This window comes from Cajanus cajan, chromosome 9 (assembly GCF_000230855.2).
Source record: "Cajanus cajan strain Asha chromosome 9, NIPB_CcT2T_4, whole genome shotgun sequence".
NCBI lineage: Eukaryota > Viridiplantae > Streptophyta > Magnoliopsida > Fabales > Fabaceae > Cajanus > Cajanus cajan.
Genome location: NC_138525.1, coordinates 16,114,311 through 16,141,145, shown reverse-complemented (window position 1 = coordinate 16,141,145; position 26,835 = coordinate 16,114,311). Strand labels below are relative to the sequence as shown.

Below are 26,835 nucleotides of genomic sequence, written 5' to 3'. Positions count from 1 at the left end.
ACTTTTATTTCCCTTGCAATTAATTTGTATATAACTAAATATATATATATTATACGCCTTTCGTGTAGAATTGTAGTTTGGTTCTTTAATGCAGAAGTCTCTTACCCCGCCAGCATCATCTTATTAACTGAATAAAGCTTAATGATGCCTTTCAAAAAGGATGCAAGCTGAAAGAGGAAAAATCTAAAGAAAAAAATAATAATAAATAAGCTGCCTGAAGAATCCCATCAAGCTCGGATTCATTTTCAAATACAGACCTACTTCGCGATATATTGCGAGGAAAGTGTTCTCTTTAACTTATGTTTGGGAAATAGCAGAGGTTGGAAGTCGGTAAAGCCAAAAAGTAGCAGTGTGATAAATTGAAAAACAAAAAAACATATGAATGTAATCAATATATCCGCAACGGTATCAATAATTACAAGTACAAAAAATCACCTTGGCCTCGGTTTCTAATAACAACAGGCCGGGCTTTATACCTAGAAAGAATGAGAAACAATCTGTTAAATGGGGTATCTCTGTACTTAATATGGAAAACTCCCCGTCATCCTGATATGGTGAAGGGTCCTTTGTAGACCAAACTGACGCACTGCTTTTTGACCCGCCCTAAAGCCACCTCCATAAACAGGGGAAATGTCTGATTCAATCTGATGCTTGAAGAACTCCCCAAGCTTCCTCTCAAACGGAGGTCTTTTACCTTTCCTAGATGTGTGTGATGCAGATGAGGATGACGTTGATACAAAGTTGCTGCCTGAAGCAGAAGAAAGTTCAGACTCCAACCACATATGAGCCAAAACCTGACAGATTCCTTCTTCAACATCCTGACTTAGAGTTCGATAACCTTCATATACACAACAGTCAGGAAAAAATTGAGAGACAGCCCCAACAACATAACATTGGTTTAATGCTGGGTGATAATTAAATCTCAACTGCTAAAATGAATAAACAGTTTACACGCCGTAGCCAAAAAAAAAAAAAAAAAGCACACCCAAACTGCTACGGCTTTCTACATGAATCGCAATGAAATATATTCCCTACAATAAAATAATACCTTTAAGCCGCAGCCATGCATGCATCATCTCATGAGCTAGGATCGAACCAGTAAGCAACCTGTAAAAAGAAAGCATTCATGTACAAATGAAATCAACAGATAAAACACTGTTGTGAAAGGACACATGAGCTAAACATACAAAAAAGAGAATCTTGCATCACTAGGATCGAGGAGAATTATTACATAATTGAATATCAACAAGGCAATGCCTGCTTGGCTGCAGATATTACTTTTTCTAATCAACTTCCTTTTCTAATTCGAAAGAACACAATGGTTTTTACAAGTAGGAATGAGAATTCACGAGCTAAATCAATGAATGCCAAGGAAGAAGAGTGTTACAATTTAAAGCTTTTAGCTTCTTTTATTTTTATTTAGTCATGTTAGCAAAAGACCATGTAAAATACATTGCTTTTGCCTAACATACACAACTTAATCACATTTTTAGTCCTTCAACTATTGTCTTTTCGTGGATTTGGTCTCCCCTAATTTTTTTTTCCAAATTTGATCTCTCATTATATTAATTGTTTAATTTTGGTCCATCCGTGAACTTGACATCCAATATTAAAAAGAAATGATAATGTGACATTCTATTACAGTCATGGACACATTAGCACATTCACAGTGATGTCACACTCTACTGCAGTGCCAAATCAGTAATTTTGTTAAATATCCGACGTCAAGTTAACAAAATGATCAAAATTGCACAATAAAAATATAAAGGAGATCAAATTCTGAAAAAAAAATGGGAGACCAAATTCACAAAATGACAATAGTAAGGGAACCAAAAGTGCAATTAAGCTAACATATAACATTATCTAGATCTCCGCAACTAGATACATATTACATTTTCTAACTCGTGGATCTCTTACTAACAGTTGTTTTCATCCTTGTGAAATTTTCTTGTCTTTTAGATTGGTTATCTTTGAAATTATTTATCTGCTCATGAGCATCGAGTTTGTCTCCAAGTCACACAAGATGTGAAAGCAAAAACACTAAACTATTACCTTGGAAGACCGTATAAAATGAGAATTGCTGTCACATCACAGCGTGAAGTCAGTCTGTATGGCTGTGCTATCATGTCCATAGCTCCATTTCCTGCCCCAAGTCTAGGTCGTCTCGAGATCTGATTAAGATAAATGCAATGTACCATAAATTGTTAATTATTGGTTCTAAAGAAATGCTATCATCTAACCATAAATTGTGTGTCACCGAAACTGAACACAACAGGAAATCTTACATTGCTGAGCTCCTCTGAGAGGCAGAGCCCTCTGGTTTCCGGCATGTGATAATGGCCCTGCCCAAGATAAAGACTCAAATATGAAAATGTAAAAGCACTGTTTAATCATGAACTGTTTATGAATTGAAGCTTCATAGTTGAAAGCATGTTGACTTGGACAATATTATTTATTGCAAGTTAGACTTCCAAATAAGAATATACTTTTTATGTTTCCTTTTTGTTTTTAAATTTTCTGCATCATGCATGTCAAATTTAATTATTTAACATAGCCATGTGGTCAACATTTAACAGAAAGAGGAAAACCCAAGTCAAAGATAGCATTTTCAAAGTTTTCAAAAGAAAAAGGCATTATTTTCCTTTTAATATTATGCGTGCAGATGATTCCCAACACCACAAAATAGTTCCTAGTATGTTTGATAGAATGTCATTACAATCAAATTATCACTTATTATATTTAATGCAAACAGATGAAAATGCATTTTCTTACATTCTTCTCTCCCTCTCTTGCTTCATTCAGAGCTTGTCTTTCAACCAATAGTAGTGGAACTTGCTGATCCAGTTTCATATTTAGGCTTTCATAAAATCGTTGTATATCAGCATAAAGGGGTTGGCAATCATTAGTATCCATGATAGCAGAATCCAGACACTCTAAGCAGAGCTTCCGGCCATCCTTAAGAGGAATATATCCTGCCTCTTGTGACTGTAGATGAAGAGATAAAGTTTTCTTACATTCTTTTCACTATGCAGCATGCAAATTCATTCCCTTTTCCTAGGCAAGCCTATAAACAATATTTGATCAGATAAATATACTCCATCCATACTGACCTCCATTCGCTCACAGCTGCAACAGCGTGGAGTACCATCATGTTCATGAGAAGGGCAATATTTCTGGATCCAGAAGGGATGTGCCCTATATTCAATAAGACCAGCAGGATTTGTTGGAATCTGTGAAAAGATATATATTGCCAAAAACCAACAGCAACAGGCAATGAGATATAAGGCTGAAGTCACGGTAAAAACTTACAAGCATGTGTTTTTTTTAATTCTAACATGAAGTTATAAACAATTAAAATCATGAATGATTCAGACAATGTCCACAAGTTTAGATAGGCAAGGTGATTCCAGTAGCACTTTCTACTACTGCCATGATCATTTTCGGTAAAAACAAAAGCATCTCCAAGAACATGAGCCATAAATTTCAGTAATATAAGCCCTAAGCCCCTTCTCTAGTTATTCTCTCATTCTCCTCCATCCCATCAGCAAAGATTTACCACATCTCTCTTATTTTCCTCAGAAGTTGAAAGTTCCATTGATAGTGGTTCATGCAATTCTAGAGGGTCATTGACCAACAATGGTCAATTACAGTGAGAAGGTTAGTTTAGTGGCAGGAATATCAATGCCACAATGGTTGAGGATGTGAAAAGTTGTATTTGTCGTTTGTGATAGCTATGGCAAAGTTTTTGTAAAAGACATGTTCGTGAACAGTCACTGAGAGTGCATTTGGCCCAGCTTAATCTTTACTTACAATCAAAAGCTGGGACAAACACATTTGTATAAAAGTCCTAGAAAAAATAAGTAGCTTATAATTTGTGAATAAATAATAAAAAAATAAGAGCTTTTGAAAAAGCTAACTCAAGGAGTTTAACTGAAGCTTAAGTTTGTTAATACCCCACTTCGAATCACACCAATTGCTGTTTTCTTACATTTTATTTTTTGTTGTTAGTGCCCCACTTCGAGTCTCAGCTATTATTATTTGCATGCATTTTATTTTCTTTTAATTTGTTAGTGGGTTATTCTTGCTCTCTAGTTTATTTTGTTGAAATTCCTACTCAATAAAAACTCTCATTACTCATTAGCTATTTTTTTTTCTTGCAATTTTTCTATCATTTTAATTTCTCTTCACTTCTTTTGATTATTTAATTATTTATTTTTTTGGAGAAAAGATAATGCATGTTAATATAACAGTATGAAGTGTTTATTATTTTATTGAGTATTTTTACATATATAATACTTTTTAAATATTTTTTAGAAGTAATTTAATACTATTGAATTTTCCCTAAATAAATTTTTATTTCTTTAAAAATATTATTAAAAAATATAATGACTTAAATATTTTATCATTTATAATTTAAATTTAAATTTCCTTAATTGATTTTATATATATTATTTGCAAATCATCATTAAAATAAAATTTATTAAATATGTATTTCATTTCTCTCATTCTCCTTCATCCCAGCAGCAAAGATTTGCCACAACTCCCTTATTTTTTTCTCAGAAGTTGAAAGTTGCATTGATAGTGGTTCATGCAATTCTAGAGGGTGATTGACCAACAATGGTCAATTCCAGTGAAAAGGTTAGTTTAGTGGCAGGAATGTCAATGCCACCATGGTTGAGGATGGTGAAAAGTTGTATTTGTTGTTTGTGATAGCTATGGCAATGTTTTTGTCAAAAACCGGTTCATGAACAGGGGTTACTGAAAATGTTGAGCAGATATTTTGGTTTAAGGTTGATCATCTGGGACTGAGCCCTTGAGGTGGTGGTGCTCACTGTGAAAGGAGAGGTGTTGTTTAGTTGAGATTGAAGGTGGCTTTGTGGTGGTGATGGACTCATTGAGGTGGCTGCTGCAGGGTGGGTAAGCGGTGTTAGGCTGATATAGCAGATGGATGGGCATGGGTGTGGTTCACAGAAGCAGAAGCCATACATGGTAGTGGTTTTTGTGATGGTTTGGATGAGGTTAACAAGATATAGGGATGTTGGCTGACACAAATTTGAGAATGATTTGGTCTTTTTATTTGGTGTTCCTTAGTCTTTATATGCTGATTCATAAATGGGGGTGGAAACATCTCATGAAGGGAATTGACTCCCATACTCTAACACAAGAATGACATTATTGCATCTCAGGAAAGTGAAAGCTACCACATTTTCACAAAAAAGCTGTCACTATTCATTGAAGGCTCTCGATCTCATCCTTCCTGGTTCAATTTTTTAAGGTAAAGGAGATAGCGAAAAGAGGGAGACAAGGGTATAATTGTTAATAACAGCAGGAGAATTGGATCTGTTAATCAACGTTAGCTAAGGGGTGTTATTAGGGTAACAAGTGACTGGTTGAAAAATAGCAGGGGTGTGCATATCATGTAAGATAATCGTACTGAGTGCAATTTTGCCTAAAACTAGTGAAAATTACTTACAAAGTGCTTGCAGACATCACATTTCGGATGGTAGCTTTCCTTATAGCATGCTTTATGGTAAGGGTAATTCCCAGAGGTGGAGAACTGCAATAATAATAATAATACTATATATAAGCAAAAAAAAACTGTAAGAAAAAAAGGAAAATACGCAATACAGCAGGTAAATGGAAATTTTAGCACCTCATAATCAGAGATTGGTAGGTTGCAAGCACGGCAGCGAAAGCATTCAGGATGCCAGAATGCATTCAAGCAATTTAGATATCGTCCATAACCAATCTCAGCATAGCATCCAGCACAAATCCTATTATGGAAATAACTAGACAACTTTATTAATGTGCATCACATGTTTATGGATATTATAGAGGTCTAGCAAATTGAAAGAAGAGAATAACTTCTCAAACAATTGAAAACAAACCGGAAAATACTGGATAGATGTTTTCTCTAGACATATGAAATAACTAGACAAATAACCATATCTCTTCTTTGCAAGTGGAATTTAGTTCATAGGGACTCGAGGGTATCTGTTTATTAATTCATCCCATAATAATACAGAGTCTAGACATATATATTATAATCTTATTTGGCAGTAAATTAGTTCAAATGTTGCAGACTTCAATCAAATAATGTATCTTTATATATTTGGTACAAGCTATTTGAAGAGGAGAAAAAGGATGAAGACCAACGTATATAAATTACCACCAAACCCAGTTACAACAATCCCTTTCTACCAAAAATATTGGTAATGGGTCAATAGCAATATCAGTTAATAAGTAATTCAAAAGGACTGGCAGAAACAAGTGGGAAGTGCAAGGAAAATCTGTTGATCATCAACACAGGGATATAACATACATTAAAAGTAGGGGTAGTATATGCCAAGTTGAGAATTGATAGAACCGGGGATTGTGACCCTATGCTTAAATGAATAAACAAGTTTAGACAATTCTATTAACATATATCCCTTTAAGTAGTCAAAAAAGAAAGTGTTGAATTATGATTCCAAATTCATACATTATTATCATCCAACATCAAACTCTCGTACCTGGACCCCATGGGGAAATACTGAGGTGGTTGATACATATTTTCATTTCCATATCTGGGAGGAGACTCCACATTTAGACTTTCTTCTATAGCTCTGGCAAGTTGTTCATCTTCTTCTAATTGTGATCTGTAATCTACAAAAAAAAACAGAGAAACTTGTTAATGTAAAACAGTAATATATTTGATACTAAGGTAAATACAACTTAGACAAGATTACTTTGGAGGAAGGGGTATGTGTGTAATATAAATTTAAAAAGGATTATATAAAAAAATAAAAAGAGCTGTGCAAATGAGACAATTTTCAACACCTCTAGAAAACATCAGCAGAAATTCCCATGGTAAGTAAAGACAAAATGATTACCATCTTAGACTTTATGCAAAAAAAAAAAAAAAAAAAAAAACTATTTTTTATACTTCTAAACACGACAGTAATTGATAAAGAATGAAATGAACACATAAAAGAAAGCCAGACTATCATCTAAGCCAACAATATAAAATATTAAATTGCATCCATTTTGTGCAAAGAAAAGCATGGCAACCACATTTACAATCGCATTTAAGCAAGACATTCAATAGAAAGCAATTGTTTCTTTCATTAATCAAACAATTCGATCACATATTTCATATAAAACAAATATCATTATTATAAATTACAAAATACAGACAAAGGGAGCAATGGAAAAAGAGGATCAATAACTAGAAAAACAGCAACACCGGTTCTACAAACTCAGAACTTTTCAAATTGCATTAGTCCACAGTCCATAGCAGCTGCCCCCATAGACTGTAAAGACTCAAACAAATGCAGTGGCACACACTTACAATAATGTTTTTTGTATAACCATGTTATTGAGATGAAGTACCCACAAGATTCGCCGATGAGTAATCTTCATTGAGGAACCTAATTGGCGACTTTTAGTGAGGTTTTCTCTCCTAACCACATTTTTTCATCTACAATACTCAAACTCAAGTCCTTCCTTAAGAAGACCGAATTCAGAATTACTCAGACCAACAAAGACTTGTTGGTACACGTGCAATAAAGTTTAAGAGCAATAATAATTCACTCACCATTTACATTGTTTGCTTTCTGACTCTCTTCCACCAGAGACAGTGCAATAGCACGATCTATATCTTCATTCTCGTTCTGGTTCTGGTTCCAAGCATCCTGCATTCAAACACGTGAGGACAAAACAGTAACTTCCAAAAGCATTCATTTAGAAACGCCCAAGAACGTTACCCCTGAAGTCGACGGCAAATAATAATCCGCATCCTCTTTATAGCAATGCCCTTCCGAAATCTTCTGGTCGGAGCCCTTAAAAATTCTGCTAAGCCAACCCATTCACTCAAAATCAAATCGCTACAAATTCATAGTAAAGTTCCCCCTGCACATTAAAACGCAAGTTATTGCAAAACAATAGCAAATTTTCAAAATAAAAAAAAAATCAAAGAATACTTATATTATATGAATTAAGTTGGTGCTGCAAAACCTGGAATTATGAGTTTGGACTCACCTCTTGGAGGCTGAATTGAAGGAAAGAGGTGTTGATGCTTGTGCGAAGTGTGTGATCTAATAATTCGCACGGTGCAAAACTTGAACAAAAAACATGTTTAGTTTTTGGTGCGTGTTAAGGTAAAGAGTTGCACGGAAAAGATGAAAGATTCAAAAACGAAAAGGAAAGCGAGGAGTTGAGATGATTGACATTTGCAGAAAATGGAATTATAGAGAGAGAGAAAGCGCACGCGATTTGAAAGTCAAATAGAAAGAAGCGTGGAATGTGAAAAGAAAAACCCTTGAGAAGGATCAAGGAAAATGGAGTTTAGGTCCTTGAATTTGGGAAGAATAGAAGAGAGTGGTGGGGTCTTCTTCTTCTTCCCTTCTTCTCAAGGAGACCCCAAAGCAAGAACAAAAAGTTTCTTAAGGAAAGGGAGAGTTTTGTTTTGTGGGTTTAATTAATTGATTAATATGGTTGATTGCCTTGTGGGCGGATTCATACGCGGTTGGGTAGAAATGCCAAAAATTCGCACATCGGGATTACTTGTCACAAGGAGGAAACTAGGGGGCGGGGACAAGTATCCATAAATTATAAAGCAACAAACAAATTATTGCATAACTAATATGTTTAAATTTTACTTTTTATTCTTTTATTTTTTGGTGTGCAATTTTGGTCATTTTATTTTAAAATACAAGTATTTAGTTCCTCTATTTTTTTAAAAAAAATATAAAATTTTAATTTTATTATCAATTTGTTATTCATTGATTGTTAAATTTAAACGTTGTCCAATGATTTGTCACACCTAAGTAATGTGACATATAAAAATATAAATTAAAAAATAAAATATAAAAGATCTCCATTTGTATCTATTTTTACAGGTGATTTATATTTATTTTATTAATACAAATTTTATTTGCATATTTTTAAATGTCTTTTAATAAATATTGCATCACTATAGTATAAGTAAACGTTAAAACTTGAACTATCAATTGATGTCAATTTGATGAGATAACCAAAATCCTGTATTTTTAAAATTAGATAGATTAAATGTCTTTATTTTAAAATTAGATGGAATAAATGTCCCTATTTTAAAATAAAGTAACCAAAATTGCAGGTTAATGAAAATAAATGCAGACCATTATCTTGCATAAGAGCATTCATAGGGTTTATTCTATGATAGGAAAATTTTTAGGAAATTTCTTAATTTCTTATCTAATTTAGTTTCATATTTATTTATAAATTAAATTTTAATATTTTTAAGTAAATTATTGATTGATAAAAAACATTGTATTATAATATAAATTATTTATATAATTCACATATTTAAAAATATCTATTTATACAAATTTTAAATCAATCATTATATATGAAACACGGATTTTTTCTTATGCAAGAGCATTTTAAGGACTTTTCTTCGACAAGAAGACTTTTAGAGATTTTTTTAACTTCTTATCTAATTCAATTTTGTTATCATAATTATTTATTTTTATGAGTTAAATTTAAATATTTTAAATTTAACTATTGATGAATAAAAAAATATTGTGCTACAATATAAATTATTTATCATTGTTCTCATATGCCTAACAACTTTCACATCCATTAGGAATCGAGGCTAAGGTAGTTTATAAATATCATCTTTCTTTAACCCACTGAGGTGCCTTTCAAAGGACAAAACCGTGACGGTTCAATGAGTGTCAAAGAAGACAATACCTCGAATATGGTTAACCCTAACGATGACAATAGACTTACGATCGAAACATTGGCGCTAGAAGAAGGACCTATGTCACTCTTGCACCTTAGCCTCAAACGGAAGCTTGTTCCAATTTGCCTAAAACGTCTCAGGAATTATGGCTAAGGATAGTTTATAAACACATTCTCTCCTTATATTACTCAAACATAATATTTATTTGTATATATAATTTATCATAAATTTTAGGCATATATAATAAACATTTAACATGTGTATTGTACAAACTAAAATATTAGTAATATATATATATATATATATATATATATATATATATATATATATCCAAACATAATATATTTTGTATTTGTATATGTAATTTATTATAAATTTTAGTTATATATAATAAGATTTGACATATTTTTAAACCTAAATTCTAAAATGCACATATTAAAATAATACTAGTTAAAAATAACATGATCTTGCCTCAAAATTGAGGGATAATATTGTTATTAAACAATGTAAATTACATATCGACTTAAGCCAACTAAATAATTACATAAATTATCTTTATCTTTATATTATTCAAATTTAATTAATTAAAAGTTAACTAAATAATATGAATCAACTTAATCTTAATATACATAAAGTGGAGAAGTTCTTCAACTTCTTCTTTTCTGCTCAAATTGAAACTTAACATTCTCCATTTAATAATTTGTTATCTTATGAATTGAAGTTATTAATTATATTTGAAATATACATTTAACTTATGTGTATTAACATTTTCTTTCCCAATATGCATTTAACTCACATGCATTCACATTTAGCATTTGTCCATGTTCCTTCTTAACACTCAGTTACCAAAAATGAAAATGTTAAATGTAGGTTGCATCTTCAACACCCAAACTTTTTGTATCTTCACTTTATTCTCTTTTCAATCAAATTATATATATATCTCCCAACCATGAACAAATCAAAGTTACCTTCGTATAACCTCACTTCATTTTCATTGAAATTGCCTCTATTATTTTAGATTTTCATCTATTTTGTCATATATTATTTAAATGCATATTTATGAAGAAGAAAAAATATGAGATGTCATTATTTTCGAAGGGATTTTGTGGAAATGGGTTATTTGTTGTGTTGTTTATGCATAACGGGATATCATTAACTTCAACCATTATAAGTCGTCATTACTTAAACTCAAAAGATTTGCTTATTTGTGAGTGAGAGCTTAAGTGGTAGAGGATAAAGAAGATAACAAACGGTGAAAAGCATAAACATGGGAGGGTACAATGTAAATCATTCCATTGCATAAAAAATGTATTTTATTATTGTTTTTTTAAAAGATTTTTGAGGTATGCTTTGTTGAATTTGAGATTGTAAATCATTTGATCTGATCAGGTTATTGAGTTTTTATGGATTAAGTGATCTAAAATCACATTTGAGGTTATAAAAATATTATGTTAGTGTTGTAATTATTCTCGATGTATATGTTCACATTTTATTTTTTTTATTGATATTTTGTTTATATTATTTTTAAATCATCTTTATTTTTATAACTTATTGTCAAATTCAAAAATTAATTTATATATTTAAAAATAAATTCATATTGATTAATATATTTATATTCTTGTACATCACATGGATTTATGAACTATTTGAATTATTTCAGATTATCCAATTCTTAAGGTGAACAAAATCAATGGACACCACTTCACTAAATAGTATAAGTATAATTATTCCTTTATTTTTTGAAAAATATTGAGACATAGTAAATTAAGAAAAGATAGATAAAATAAAAATTAAAACACAAATTTTTGTTAGACAATAATTTATGACAACTTTGTTTATCAATAAAGTTGATATACATAATATGGATCATGTTTCATATAAAATATTTATGTTTTAAAATATTAATTTTATTGGTAGTTTTTAAAGTGTCGATAGAAAATACATTTAAAATGTAGATAAATTAAATTATTTATTTTTATTTTGTAATTATTAGGGTTGGTCTAATAGTGGAAATTGAAATAATATGTGTTTTATTTTATTTTTTAACCTTGTCACCATTATTATAATTCTTGGTGACAAACTAGTTTCATATAGGTCTTAGTTGATTTATACTAATGTCGTGGTAGACTCATACCTTAATTTCTTGATAGTAGTATTAAACCTTCTTAGTTTAAGTGGGAAGATCTAAGAAACTAAAAGTTAATGACTTGGTTGAATGCTAAACATTGTTTTTCTAACTTGGTCTCAATAGAGGCCAAAATTTATTTTTGACTTGGTCCAAAGAAGGGACAAACATTATAGGTTCGATAAGGTTAAATCACTTATATTGCTCATCATGTGTTTTTCTAACTTGGTCTCAATAGAGGCCAAATTTTGTTTTTGACTTGGTCCAGATAAGGAACAAACATTATAGGTTCGATAAGGTTAAGTCACTTATATTGCTCACCATGTTGTAAGAGATCTCCAAAGTTAAAAATGTGTGACAACACATAAGTTTTTAAGTTGTATATGATGTTTAAGTTGTAAAATTGTTTTCAATTCTTCAATTGTACAAGTTGAAAGTTATTTGATTGTTTGTATTGGACCTCTACGATGAATATAATAAAATATTTATTATTTGGTCATTGGTCTTTAATACAGATTACGTAATAAGAATAAATAATATAGAGTATAATGTTGAAACATACCTCCACTTGCAACCATTATTATTACATAGAAGTCATACAAATATTAGAAAAGGAAAATTTAGAAAGAATAGAGAAGCTTTTAGCCATTGCCTTTTCTGAACGTGTGAATCAATAAAGCATCACAGGCTTTATATAGGCAAGGCCAGGGACCCCTTCTGTCCTTTAATTTGGCTCCTCCATTAAAAGCCAATAATGCAAAAATTTAAAACTTATAACGATTATATCAATTCTGATTATGAATCACTTAATTGTTATATTTTAACATTAATGGTTGCAAGTGGATATATGTTTTCACATTATACTTTATATTATTTATTCTTATTCCATAATATGTATCAAGGAACAATGACCAAGTAATGAATATTTTATTATATTCATTGTAGAGGTCTAACAATTAGTATCAGAGCTAAACTTACAACCGTTTTATTCATATATATTTTTATATAATTATGTTATTTCCGCTGCATACCATATATAATTGTAAGGATCATACTCATATGAAATTTTATTTATTCATTTATTTTACGTATATGGATTAATCATAAAAAAAAGAATCTATTTATTTATGAATAAATATATCAATGTATATACGAATTAAAATTGTATCAAGATCCTTACAAATAATCTTGCATGATTATTCATTTTATCTATTTAAATTAATATTTATTTATTTGTTGATATATTGAAATTGAATACAAGATCTTAATATCATGATTATGTGATTTGAAAATATGACGATTGTAATATGCCTCAATTCACATTAATTGCAATAATTAAGGTTAATTTTAATTTATATTAATTAAAATTATCATGATTATTTTCAAATTATTGGTATTGGACATAAATTTATCATATATGCAATTCAAATTGTGAGTTATAATGTGCCTCAAATCTTGATGATCTTAAAAATCATAAGGTTTCTAAAAATATATATATATTTGTCTAGTGATGTTTATATTTTCAATTAATTATCGATTAGCCATATCATCTTTAATTAATTGAAATTATATATTTTTTTGCTTAAAATCATATAAAGAATTAGACATATAAAAAATTAGACATAATATTATGATTGATTATACTTAAATATAATAAATTTATCTCACATGAGTTATTGTTGTGAATATGATCAATTAGTATAAAATATCAAATTATATTTCTTAATTTACCCACAGGGATTAAGAAAAGGAACATAATTTGATAGTTTTATCATAAGGTTACGCTAATTTGATAGTTTCATCATAATGTTATGTGATGAATAAAAATGAGTAAAGTTTTAGCTTGAAGGCAAGTTTTATGTCATCAAATTCATAGGCTTACACATAATTTACATTTATTTCATATTATGAATCATGAGTGTTGATGGAAACCCTCCTTCCAATCTCCTAGTCATGGACCTAGTGATAGTCCCACATGAAGCTCCAAGGATGATCTTCCATCAATGACCATGTTTAAACTTTGCAATTATGTAATTTGCAAATATTTTTATTGTAAATTATGATAAATGGTTAATTCATGAATTACATATTTGGGAGTAGGCATAACATCCCAAACAATTTTACAAAAGAGTTATTTCATAAGGAAGAAACAATTAATTAAGGTTATGGGCTAAACATCGTGATAAGATATTTCTATACCCACAGGCATGATTTATTTTATTATGATATTTATTGTCCATGTATAAAGTTTGTAAATTTCATGTTTATAGTTTTGAATTTACTAATTTATGAATTATCATAACATTAAATACTATATTATGAAAAGGATATATAGCTTATTATCCTATATACTATATAGACATTCCAAAAGTTAGCGGGAGTCAAATAGTGAAAGTGAATTCTCCACAATAAAATTTGAGAAAATAAGGGGAGTATTGATTATCACTTTAAAGAAAATATTTATTGGATGCTATGAGATTATATCACATGCATAATGTTTTTTATTTTAAAGTTGTCAATTCTATTAAAAATCAATTAAGAACTCTCGGCTAAGTATTAAAGAATATTAAAGGTGAAAGTCAAGAAAAACAAATTGACATAAAGTAGGCTTAAAAAAAAGTTAATCTCTATTGAGTATATTGTTGTAGAATCAATGTTCTAGTATAAGATTGTTAGCTACAATATTTTAGGATCATACATTCAAAGGTTTACATTAAAATTTGTCTTTTTTGATTTTATGACTTTGTGCACATTAAGATTAGTCATGAATGAATTCATATTGAATCAATAAAGTTAGGACCCTATATTTCACTAAGAAAAGGTTACACATTGTAATACATGGAAGGAAATGTTTAATCTGAAATATAACTGCCATGATTCATGTGTGATTTTTTTTTTGGTGCCAATATCATGTTTAAGTTGACATGTCATGACCATACTTGATTGTCATTAATAATATATGAGCCAAGTGGGAGAATGTCAGAATATAACAATTAAGTAGTTCATAATCAGAATTGATATAATTGTTATAAGTTTCAGATTTCTGCATTATTGGTTTTTAATAGAGGAGCCAAATTAAAGAGCAGTTACATTTATGACTTTATGAAGGGGTCTGTGGCTTTTCCTATATAAAGCTTGTGATGTTCCATTGATTCACACATTTAAAAAAGGCAAAGACTATAAGACTTCTCTATTCTTTCTATAAAAAATTCTCTAATATTTGCATTTTTTTTTTTGTAATAATAATGGTTAAAAGTGGAGGTATGTTTCTACATTATACTTTATATTATTTATTTTTATTCTATAATTTGTATCAAAGACCAATGACCAAGTAATGAATATTTTATTATATTCATCATAGAGGTCCAACAGTTTGAAGTTTAAGTTATTTTAAAAGTTGAATGTTAAATATTGAATCATGTTGAAGTTGTTTAAAGTTAGAATGGTTAACTTTGAAGCTTTCCTTTATTTGTTAATACCTTGTATATAAGTTTGCCCTTTTGTTTCCATATGTTGGATTGCAATTATCATACTTGACGGGAGAATATGTTAGGATTAGGTGGTCGGCGTGCTTGGAGGCTTTGGTGGTCATTTTCTAATGATGGCTTTTGTTTTGGTGCTATTATGATGCAACTTGTATAGATTCTTAAATTGGCCCTACGATTTATGTTTTTGAGTTTTTGTTTAGCACATATTTGTGTGTGTAGAAATAAATGTAACTCTACGAGGAAATTTATATTTTCAATTAAATATCTAAGAATTGATAAAATTAGAACAAACATAACAAATTTCTACCATCCCTTTAATTGATAAACCATATTTGACTAGAGCATCACTACTTGATTTGCTTCTCTAAAAATGTGACTTTAAGAGTAGATACCTCCTATAAAAATAACATCTTTAATTAATTTGATTACCTAGAAGCAAGTATGTGATATGTCATAAGATCATTTATATATTAAAATTATTAAGAGAATGAGATTTTAATTATATTATGAATAAGATCTATGTTTGTTCTTTCAAAGAAAAACTCAGAAATAATAATGGTAAATTTTCATTAATGAGGTTCATGTGGATGTGGTGTATTTAATATTAAAAATATTTTTTTTTTTCACTAAATATAAATAATTTAGATGTAAAATTTATGTGCGAAATATATGATATATAAATAAAATTTGTTATCTATTTATTAAATGAATAATGTAGCTTAGTAAAATTATTTTAGCTGCTTGAGCAATTTGGGTTCAAACTACAAATTTTAAAAATTATAATAACAATAAGTTACATGATAACACCTCACAGTTAGAAACTAAACAGACATTTTACTCAAATTAAAGTTGTTAAAAATAATAATAAACTTTGTCTCCGCCATATGTTATTAATCTATTAGTATAATAATTATCCCTATCTAATAAAATTAAGCATACTCGATCAGACTTCAAATTCATTTCAACCTGAGGGCCTATTTGGGTGAAAAGAGACCAATTCATGTAACTCACAATTTGAGCTTTTTGGACTTGATCAAGTCTAACAAATGTCAAAGAATAAAAGATAAAGTTTAATGGTGATACCAACATTGTAAAAATAGTTTTACATTATAATTTAATTACAATTCATTATAAATTATAAAATTATTATTTTTATATTAATTATTTTAAAAATAATACAGGTTGTAATTTATAATTGATTAGTTGTGTAAAAACAATTTACAATAATATATGATAATCATCATTAAACTCTTAAAAAAAATACAATTGATGAGATATTTTTAAATAATTATATAACATTAAATATTGATAATTCATATATGATCCATGTAAAAACTTTATGTAATGCCCACAAGATGGTTAAGTAGCTTCTAACTAAGTCAACTCCCTACCCCAAAAATATAGTACCTCTTAAATCTCAATTGACCCCAAAATGAATAATTATATATAAGTAAGCTCCTCCCTCTTCGATATCCAAATCAACACTGCAATCACCAAATGCCTGTGCCTTTCCTCCATTTATCTTTGTTCCCTTTGCCTTTGAATAAAAAAAGATAAAAAAAAAACATCATTTTTTCTTTTATTCATTATATCGACCACCCAAAAGTCAAAAAGGGAGGATGATTACTTTAGTGGATTAAAATTCCAGCGTCGTGATCTCACAAATTTGGGCACTATTTCTTCGGCCTTTCAATATAAAACCCATTATTCCCTCCATTGATTTTGATCAATCACCGAATAATCCAAAAAAGTAGGTTGATCACTTAGCATTTTAAAAGACCAGTGATATATGATTCAAGAATTTAAGAAATATTCTATCGAATCAATTAAGATTATTTATAAATTTAATTAGATAATTTATTTTGAAATTTAGGTTGAAAGTTTCTTTTCACATAGATTATAGACATACAAATTTTTATATAATATAAAATTATTATATTTTTGACAATTATGTTATTAATATCAAATTAATATTCATCACGAAGACTGTTTTCTGTTAAAAATCTGTCTTATCACTTTTATTTAAGTCTCATCTTTTAATTATATTTTTTATCAACAAAATTTGAATATAATTTTTAGACCAACAACATGTTGGTGATATAAAATCATTTAATATTTCACCATCAAAATTAATATAATATACATTTAGAATTGGTAAAATATAATTTATTTGATTATATTTTATTAATTTTTTAATATTAATAAAATTTAATATAAACAATTCAGGTTATATATAATCTCAAATTTACTAATTAATAATATATTTTTATGTTTATTTCAATATGTTGATTTAATAGGCCTTTTTTTATAAATAAAAAAAAAGGCTTTTTTAATGACATAAAACATTTTAACTAGAGAAAGAACCTTTGTAAAAGTTATTTAGTAAAAGCGTCCAGCCTAACTTACCTATTAAGTTAACTAGACTTATTTTTATCCCTACCCGAGGAATTTTTTTAAGATCCTCAATATCCACTTCCTACATTCAGCGCCAATAATCTAGAAGGCTAGAAGGGTAAACTTATATTCCAAGAATATATATATATATAAATAAAAGGAAGGTTATAATAATATTAATATAATTTTTACTAAATATTACACCGTTTAATGAAAATTATAATAATATTAGTATAACTTTTACTAAATATTATATTGTTCAAAAATTTTATATTAAATGTGAATTTTGTAAATTTAACTGTTAGATTAAAAATTCATATTACTTTATATATTTATATTAAGTTTTGTTAAAATTGACTAACAACTTTAATATAGTCAAAGTATTCATATTTTAGTATATTTTGAAATGTATATATTACATTAATTTTGTTTTATAATAATGAAGTATTAAATTATCTTAAATTAATATAAAATTTATATATATGATCTAATAGTAAAGAACTTTCAATCTAACAGTTGAATTTACAAAATTTACATTTAAAATAAATTTATTGAGCAATATAATACTAAATAAAAGTTATACCGGTATTATTATAACTTACCCTCTCTATATATATAAATTTTAATAACCTAACTATTAAATTAGAAAAATTTATATATGTTAACTTTTAATTTTATTAATTTTTAAAAAACAAATAATTATTTAATACTTTGCTACATAAATTTAGTTGAATATATAATATGATTTTATGAGTATAGTTAAGAAAATTTCCTCAATGTTTATTTTCTTTATTTATACGGCTCCAAAGTTCAATTCGATCCATAACAAACATCAATAATGGTATATTTACTAAGAACAAACAAGAAATTCTTTAACCCTAGAATATTATGGTCATAAAAATAAATCATCTGTTTAAAAATTCCAAAAAGAAACAATAAAAAAGAAAAGGTCGGCTATAATAGGTGATGTTCAATTTCAACATTGGTGGCTTTAGTTGGAACTAATCCAAGGTAATTGCTCAACCAATCACAACACCCCGCAAAGTCAATACTCAATAAACCGACCACAAGACATATGTGTCCATATACGCCCAATTTCACAATCCACAAACCTACAAATTCCCACTTTTCTTTCCGCTTTTCCTTCTTTCTTATATATATATATATATTTATATATGTCGTGCTAAATTACAATTTTAAGTCTCTGTAAATCAAATTTATAATTTTGATATACTATTTTTAATTTTATAATTTTAATCTTTCAATTTTATAAAATCTATAATGATGGTTATTTCACTATGTATACATTATTTAATTGTTAAAATTATAATATTTATTATGATTTAATATTAAATAAATAACATGATAATTAATATATTATATTATTTAGACTAAATTTTACTTTTAATTTTTATTTTTTTAATTTTATCTCATTTTATTATTTTACGAGAATTGAAATTAAAATTTAATCTAAATAATTTTAAATATTAATTATTATATCATCTATTTAATCTTATATTATGATTAATGTTATAATTTTAACTATCAACAAATACACATTTAATTAGAGGAACAAATTTGTAGATATTATAAAATTAAACAACTAAAATTACAAAAATAAAAGTAAAAGTTCCACGTATAGCTAGGTTTGTTCATTACAACTTGGTTTTGTTGGAATTTGACGAAGTCTTAAGCAGAGATGTGCTTTTACTGGTTTATGATCAGAACCGTAGATTTCATCCATAGACTCGTACGAATGTAGGGTTGCTTCCATGTTATTGTCGTCTTCTATTTTGAACAATATACGATCTGTCCATGCTGGCACTCGTATCTGTAATAATAAAACAAAATTTATTTCCTCATTGCTGATCCCTATTTTGAATTTCGTACGCATATATACGTATATCATGTATACAATTTATTGAAAAAAGAAAGACACTTATACATGCATCATGCATATGAATGTAATACGTAATCAACAATATGTCAAGCGTCGTCACAAAAATCATATTAGTAAAATATATATCACACGAATGGATACATATTAATTAACTAGAACAACAACTATACGTACCTATTGCCTAATCTTTTACAAATATTTTTTTTTTCGTTTTTGTTATTTTTACTTTATTTCATCGTATAACTAACCTTTGTTAACTGTTTTGAAGGGGGAAATCTGTAGTTTTGTGATGTTATATGTAATATATATAAAAATAAAAGTTTAATTACCCTTTTAATCATATAGTTTTATAAATTTTATCTTTTAATATTTTATATATTGTTAAAATATTTCATTTTAATTCTTATAAATATCATCTTATTTTTTTTAGTCTTTGTTGCCTATTTTTATATGAACTAAAAGGAAACAATAATAGTATTATGAAGACTAAAAAGTACTATTTTTAAATATAAGAACTAAAAAGTAAAATTTATGAAACTATGAAAATTAAAAAAAAACTTAATTAAACCAAAAAAATAATAAAGTCCACACAATTTATAGATAACCAAATTATTTACACATTTTGGATTGTGCACATGTAGATTAGATTGAAGTGATATACAAAGAAAATGAAAAAATAAAAAATTCAAAATTTTATTTCCATGATCTAAGAATGCCATAGACGATCCAAATATTTATCAAAATAATAATATCATCGTTTTTCATCAATCAAATATACATTTTATAAATGAATAAAAAATAATATATATATATATATATATATATATATATATATATATATATATAAGCTGCAAATTAAAATTCCGTGTACTTCTCTTATTTGACTAAAAGGCCTGTTGTTATTTGAATTTTAAATTACGTAGCATATAAGTTGGCTATATATGTAAGCTATGTTTACTACATATACATTTTGTCTGAACAATGAAATCACACATAATCTAATCATGCATGGCGTATTAAAGTGGAATATTTGAAAAGAGTTACTCACCTTGTGACTTGTATCATAGTTGCTACTTCCTTTATTGTACTTATATGTTGGCTTGAAAGTCAACGTTCCCTCACAGAAACCGTTGAAAATTTGTCCTCTTCCAGCTTCTTGTAAGAGCTGGTCTTTGCTATGCAACCGCTGAAATAGCAAAATAAGGAAATAATTAATTACACGTTAGAATATTTCAATTAAGTTGAGAATTGGTTCTGAGATATTAAAGCTGCAAGGACATATTGGTGAACTAACCCGGTGAAGGTTTTTCTCTATCAAAGTTCTAGCAGGATATGTATCAATCCCTTGAAGCCTGTAGTTTAGGTCTCCTAACCAAATAGTAATATGGGATGGTCTTGAATATGGATTCCAAAACTTTGAAAAGAGGGAGTGTGATATGTGTCTGCATTGTGAATTTCTTTCTTCCACATTGCGACCATGAGCTGCAAATTGTAAAAAGATAACTAGTTAGTACAATTCAATTTACCTTTTGGCTTTTGCAACTAAATTTCCCTTTTATGTCCTCGGCTCATTAAAAAAAAATGAATATATTATTATACTACTTTTATGGAAGGCTTGAAGTCTCCTTGATCAAGTAAAACTACAGGGGGAGGGGGGACTTTGGACTCAAAATGCTAAACTACACCTAGAAAGAAAAGGAAAATAGTAGAAAAAAGTGATGAATATTAATAGATATACAATGTGATAGAAAGAGAAAGATAAAGAGAAATATACAATATCAATGAAATATTTAAAATAGTTGAGTGTTCAAATATCATTGCCTAAAGTCTAATCAGATCGAGGTTTGATATTTGCATATCTACAATTTTATACACCTCACAAACATACTATGTTCTTATATATATATATATATATATATATATAATTTTCTCTTCTCTTTCTTAATTCTACTTATGGTGTTGTTGGTATCTAGGAATTATATTTTATATAATTACTTTAAGTTAAAGTTATTTTTTACAATGACAATTAGTTGTAATTTTTTATTAATGAGAATTAAATTTGGTATTAAGAAGTTTACAACACTCACATACCCTACTTAATCAATCAATTGAATTAGACTCTATATTGACTCTACTAGTACTTAATACTAATGAAGTATTAAGATAACAGAAAAAAAATTACGTTTTAAATAATTAAAAGTATTTAATTCTCTTGACCACTTTGTCCTGATTAGAAGTTATAACAAGACCCATAATTAATTTATTTATCATCTCTTACGTATGTAACAAAGAGAATCTTATCTTAATACAATTAATATTACCAGAGAGGTGACACGAGATGAACACCATTCGAATTCCTTTGTAGTTAATGCGAATTGCTACAGCCCCTTTCTTTCTTCCAATAATTCCTCCACAGCCCCCAACAGATTCTTTATCTACCTTCAATTCTGACAATTGAAATTAGTCAAATCATCACATTTATGGGGTTACAAACAACTCATACAATTAACTATAAAAAAAATGACATAAAATCTCACCATTAATGAACGATCTTGCATTCTTTGGTCCAAACAGGTACAACTGCAAAGATTGCATGATAACTTTACCTATCAGGCTTCATTTCAGAATGAATGAAGGAAAGGATAGAAAAATTTCAATAAGCTCACAGAAACTTGAAGAAATAATGTTTTGAAGAAAAATTAAACATCTTAGAATTTGGGTTAGACCTAGCTTATAATAGATATCATTAGAATAAACAATATTATTAACTAAATTTGAATTTAAATCTAATTTAATTCCAAAAATCATTTCATATATGGGAAGAGAGTTAGCTCAATTAATTTATACACTATTTTAGCAATATACTATTACTACTCAAACTGTGATTTCCGATCCAACCAAACATACCATAATTGAGCTTGGTATTTTATTCACTGCAATTAGGTTGAAAGCACCCAGTTTAAATAAGACATTAATTAATTAAAAAATTATATTACGTTATGGACGTTATTATCAGATGTTTACCATTAGATAAATACAATTATAAGCCATGACCTAAATCCTTTTACTCAAAACTTCTCCAGGCATACTAGCTATATTCTTATCCGAATTCAATTATATTATTGGGTCTTGGCAACTTGCCAAGAGATAATATATGTAAACCCATAATCAATAATTTATATTATAAATACTGCATTTTTTTATTTATAAAATAACATTTTTTTAAAACTTTCTGACAAGTGTTTTGAGGCACTCGTTAATAATATGATTTTTTTTTTCACACATAGGTTTGGACTTAACTGAATCTCAAAAAAAAAAATCAATTTATAATTTATATATACAATTTTGATTATATTATTATTGATATAACACTTAATTTTTTTAAATACACTCTATTGTCTATTAATAGCCGGCTTGATACTTGAATAATATATGGTATTATGGTTGATGAATTTAAGATATGTTGTAACTTCTAATATCAAATTAGGATGTATGTTTAGGCTTGATTTAATTCTACAAATTAACTTGTATAATAGATATGGATTACCACACTTAATTCTCTACTTTGGTTATATTAATTAGTAATTGATATAGGATTTGCTTGGCAAATGAAATGGCATTGGCATGTGATAAAAATAATAAATAAAAATGCTTGCATTAAAGTGTGGCGAATATCTTACGTGTGACTTTCATCCAAAGCTGCTGAAAGCATAGTTGCGACTTTGTTTCGTGGACATGGAGGAGCCTCTTGCAATCCAACAGCTAGAAGATCGAACTCGCGGTTGCTACCAACCATTTCTGCTAAATCTTCAAACGTAACCTAATTCACATCAAATGAAAATGAACTTACATAGATGAACTTGACAAAATTAAAGTGAATTCGAGTACATTTCTCACAAAATAAGAAGAAACCAATTAGTCAATGTTGGGTGCACCTGGCCATTCATATTCCAAGTCACTATGGAGATGCATAGATCTGAATTAGTAGTGGAGAAGTTACAAATTTTATCCACGCCTACATTTCTTATCCCTATGTGAGAGGGTGAAGCTTGGTTATGAATGAATCCCATTGTCCTTCTCTTCGAACTTGAATATCTTCTTCTGCAAATTAAATTGTTGAGGAAAAAAAAATGGGCATGGTGAGAACTGATCAAAAGAAGTGAAGAGGTAATCAAATTAATAAGTTTCATCCATAAACATGATTATCGGTCATACGTACCCTTTGCAAAGTTGGTTCCCCATTGTGTTACGTGATTGACAAAAATGAAAAACGGAAATTTCCTAAAACGATTTTGATCAGTGAAAGATCACTTTTAAGAGATAGAGGGAGATGAAGAGATTTTAAAATTATTGACTTGGAAGTTATTTGGACCATATATAGGGCACCAAAAATGGAAAATAAATTAAACTTCTCAACTATTCTAGAAATTGTCAACCATTTAAAATTTTCGAATATACGTGTGTGTTATTTTTCTCACGAGTTAGGTAGCGTCTAGTTGACATTGGATGGAGGGAAGTTAAAACAAAGTTGAAAAGGACCATTCGACTAGCCCACATATTATCCACGCATGCAATTTACGTCAAGCAACTTGCCTTATTAACACGTGTTGGAATGTCATAGAAAGGAGCACAAGTGTTTTGGTCCCTACGTTTAGATAAACTCACAAAACCAGCAAAAATCAATAAAAATAAATGAGTAATCAATGATTATTTAGATTTAATATGTTTAGATAAACTTCTTTGTAAATATCTATAGGAAAATAAAAATAAAATAAACATTTTCATATATTAAAAATAGTTTTATACATAAGTTAAAAAATTGTTTTGAAAAACATATATAATATGTCATAATTTCTAAAAATTAACTTATATATATATATATATCTTAATTTTATCTTTTGAAGAAATTAATTTTATTTTTTTTCTTTCTATAAGTGATTATGAAATTCTTATCCAAATAGACTCATAAACAAATCCTATTGGCTAGTGTCTACTTAGGGCATATAGTTAATCACCTAATAAGAACTACTAATTTTGTTTTTCATGTAGTTGACTACTAACACTAGTAGAAAAAAGACTTTTAAAATCGGTTATTTTTTACTTTTAAAATTGGTTCTGTAACTGATTTTGAAAGAGTCGATTTTAAAAGTTAACTTTTAAGATCGGTTGTTTTCTAACCGATCTTAAAAGTCTGGGCGTGGAAAAAAATTAAACTGGAACGACCCGTTCCAAAACTGGAATGGGTCGTTCCAGTCTGATCAAAAAGCCTAAAAGTGAACTTTTAGTACAGCCCGTTCTACAAGGAGAACGGCTCGTTCTCCTTGAAGAATGGCCCGTTCCCAAAGGAGAACGGCCCGTACTCCATGGAGAACAGCTCGTACTCCGTGGAGAAGGGCCCGTTCTCCTTGCAGAACGGACCGTTCCAGGTTCGAATTTTACCCAATTGAAAATTGAGACGAGAAAAACATCAGAAAACGAAAAAAATACAAGAAGAACATAAGAAGACGAAAATGACAACGAAATTTACCTTGTTGGAGACTTTACAAAATGAGATAGATTAAAGAAAATGAGAATGGAGGAAAATATAAAACATTTCTGACGATACTTTTAAAATCGGTTATTTAAGAACCGATTTTGTATAATACATACAAAATCGATTATAAAAGAACCAATCTTAAAAGTGACACTTTTAAGATCGGTTCTAAATGAACCGATCTTAAAAGTACTTTTAAGATCGATTATTTTATGACCAATGATCTTAAAAGTGACACTTTTAAGATCAGTTCCTTTATAACCGATCTTAAAAGTGCTTTTAAGATCGGTTCTTTTGTAACCGATCTTAAAAGTGTTCATGTTATTTACAAAATTATCACCGCTTCACTTTTAAGATCGGTTACCTTGTAACCAACCTTAAAACTCTGATTTTAAATCCAATTTTTGCACTAGTGTAAATTAAACATTTCAATAATTTCATATTTAGATATTAATTATTTATGAGACAAAGTTAACCATCTTTAGATTTTTTAATAACCTACTAATACCAATTAATTAGCACAAACAATAGTAATTTGTACTTTTTAATCAAGTTGTTTGATATATAAATTTTAACATTGAGTATGAAAATATTATATTGTGAGAAAATACTCACTCACTTTGTGTAATTAAGATCATGATTCCTGATAAAGATTATTTATTATTCACAACGATGAATATATTTTATATCAATATTATATAGTAACAGAAAAATAAAGAAAGACATTTCAATACCTTATATAACATTAATCACACATTGATATGACCACATTAATTTACTTTTAACCACTTGTTAGAAACAAAATTAACCTTATTAGTTTACATATAGTTAACCATATGTGATGATCAATAATATGGTCAACTACTTGTAAGATAAAATTTGTCATACTTACACATGGGAATCACATGTTATTAATAATAATTTCATGACATTAATAACCACTTGTGAATTTAAATTAATCACCATTAACTAAAAAGTCATTAGTTTGAATAATATTAAATTTAATTTTCTTAAAGTAAGGTCTCACGTATAAGTCTTGGTAATAAAAAAATGTGATTAAAAAGAGATATTTCATTAAAAGTAATTGGTCAAATTTTTTGTACTAATATCATAGTTATATAAAAAAATTATCATTAAATATTTTGATAATTGCACCATTCATTCATTGTAATTATATATATATATATATATATATATATATATATATTTATTTATTTATTTGTATATGTATTTACAATTAATTATGTATTTAGGTGAATGTCCGATGGAAAGGGTAAGCTTTTGAATTGACATCTGTCTTTTTCTATAAAACATAATCAGCTCATATTTATACCCATATATAATGAGAATATATTGATTTGTAACCATTTTTTGTTTCCAGATTCTTTTGATGGAAGTTATTTTTCTATTTTCACCACTTAAATAAGTTAATTATCAATAACCGCTTAAATCCTCAAATTATTAACTATACCCATTTTATTACTTAATCTCAAATCTTTTATTTTAAATTTTTTAAATAAAATATAAAGGCATCACCCTACTAAAATTTATAGTATATAGTGTGTTTACCAAATATCAAATTAATTTTAGGAATTTGGATCCTAAAAGTGCAATTCGTATAAACCTACAAAATGAAAGAAAGCGAAAATAATAAATGTAATGACAAAAACAAAAATATTAAATGAGTGGAGA

General features: G+C 28.2%; 2 protein-coding genes across 4 annotated transcripts; both read right to left on the bottom strand.

Annotated features, from left to right (window-relative positions):
- Positions 1-331: 331 nt before the first annotated feature.
- LOC109815196 (protein DA1) lies at positions 332-8,473 on the bottom strand. 2 transcript variants are annotated; one of them, XM_083063096.1, is made up of 12 exons: positions 8,020-8,473; positions 7,746-7,890; positions 7,577-7,673; positions 6,513-6,645; positions 5,654-5,789; positions 5,474-5,557; positions 3,111-3,230; positions 2,773-2,985; positions 2,286-2,342; positions 2,053-2,171; positions 1,049-1,107; positions 332-838 (listed from the first exon to the last, which is right to left on the bottom strand). In XM_083063096.1, exons 2-12 carry the CDS (start codon positions 7,845-7,847, stop codon positions 522-524), a joined length of 1,437 nt encoding a protein of 478 aa, XP_082919222.1. In that variant the 5' UTR covers positions 7,848-7,890; positions 8,020-8,473; the 3' UTR covers positions 332-521. The 2 variants fall into 2 exon arrangements, with proteins under 2 accessions (XP_082919222.1, XP_020235429.1); XM_020379840.3 differs by having other exon boundaries at positions 5,654-5,774; positions 8,020-8,471.
- Positions 8,474-18,700: 10,227 nt separating this feature from the next.
- On the bottom strand, positions 18,701-23,969 carry 5PTASE11 (inositol polyphosphate 5-phosphatase 11). 2 transcript variants are annotated; one of them, XM_029274740.2, is made up of 8 exons: positions 23,830-23,969; positions 23,546-23,711; positions 23,291-23,430; positions 22,148-22,190; positions 21,932-22,049; positions 20,905-21,092; positions 20,659-20,796; positions 18,701-19,541 (listed from the first exon to the last, which is right to left on the bottom strand). In XM_029274740.2, the coding sequence occupies exons 1-8, from the start codon at positions 23,850-23,852 to the stop codon at positions 19,353-19,355; spliced, it is 1,005 nt and encodes a 334-aa protein (XP_029130573.1). In that variant the 5' UTR covers positions 23,853-23,969; the 3' UTR covers positions 18,701-19,352. The 2 variants fall into 2 exon arrangements, with proteins under 2 accessions (XP_029130573.1, XP_020235422.1); XM_020379833.3 differs by having other exon boundaries at positions 18,704-19,541; positions 21,932-22,057; positions 22,148-22,224.
- Between the last annotated feature and the right edge of the window lie 2,866 nt (positions 23,970-26,835).

Bases quoted from the DNA above. Each gene is read 5' to 3' on its own strand.
- LOC109815196 (XM_083063096.1), bottom strand. From the start codon at position 7,847: ATGGGTTGGCTTAGCAGAATTTTTAAGGGCTCCGACCAGAAGATTTCG. The intron at 3,231-5,473 runs GTAAGTAATTTT...ATCTTTTCACAG, and splicing joins GTGATGTCTGCAAGCACTTT to ATTCCAACAAATCCTGCTGG. The intron at 2,986-3,110 runs GTCAGTATGGAT...CTTCATCTACAG, and splicing joins GCAGCTGTGAGCGAATGGAG to TCACAAGAGGCAGGATATAT.
- 5PTASE11 (XM_020379833.3), bottom strand. From the start codon at position 23,852: ATGGGGAACCAACTTTGCAAAGG. The intron at 23,431-23,545 runs GTGCACCCAACA...GATGTGAATTAG, and splicing joins CTTGGAATATGAATGGCCAG to GTTACGTTTGAAGATTTAGC. The intron at 22,225-23,290 runs GTAAGATATTCG...TCTGAAATGAAG, and splicing joins GCTTTGGATGAAAGTCACAC to CCTGATAGGTAAAGTTATCA.